Source organism: Aptenodytes forsteri, unplaced genomic scaffold (assembly GCF_000699145.1).
Source record: "Aptenodytes forsteri isolate BGI_AS27 unplaced genomic scaffold, ASM69914v1 Scaffold475, whole genome shotgun sequence".
Classification (NCBI taxonomy): Eukaryota; Metazoa; Chordata; class Aves; order Sphenisciformes; family Spheniscidae; genus Aptenodytes; species Aptenodytes forsteri.
The window spans coordinates 76410-76882 of NW_008794113.1; the positions used below are offsets into that span (position 1 = coordinate 76410).

Consider the following 473-nt stretch of genomic DNA (forward strand, 5'->3'; position numbering starts at 1 on the left):
CCCCCCGGGACACGCCGGTGGATGCTCATCCCCGGCAAGACCTGCCTGGCACAGCCGCTGGCTGCCAACGGTGCGGCTGGGCAGGATTTTCCCCCGAGAGCGCTGGAGAGGGGGTCCCTCCCTGGGGACAGACGCACCCACCGAGGGGGCAGAGGAGCAGGGCCCAAACCTCGCTCTGCCCGGAGAAGTTCCCGCCTGCGTTTCCCCCAGATTGGGGTTGTGCCCCCCCTCAGAGCCCTGGCACGTGAAGTCACCCCCCGGCTCCTCTCCCTAGGGGATCCCCGGGCCGGGACTGACAGCGAAGCATCCAGGGGGCCGGAGCCCAGTCTGACACTGGGGGCACGAGACCCCGCGGGAGCCAGCGTGGTACCTCAAACACAAACACCACACCACCACTGCGCAGCAGCCATCGCACGCCCACGCCTCAACCCCACCCCCTGAGCGGCGGCAGAGCCTCCCCTGCCACGGCCACG

The 473-nt window shown here is 70.4% G+C and overlaps 1 protein-coding gene across 1 annotated transcript in view; it reads left to right on the forward strand.

Annotated features, from left to right (window-relative positions):
* LOC103896046 (oocyte zinc finger protein XlCOF6) overlaps positions 1 to 473 on the forward strand; it is a 28376-nt gene that overhangs the window by 1348 nt on the left and 26555 nt on the right. Inside the window, exon 3 of the mRNA XM_009275811.1 lies at positions 275 to 366. Coding sequence (XP_009274086.1) covers positions 275 to 366 — 92 coding nt within the window. The remainder of the gene's footprint in view (positions 1 to 274; positions 367 to 473) is intronic.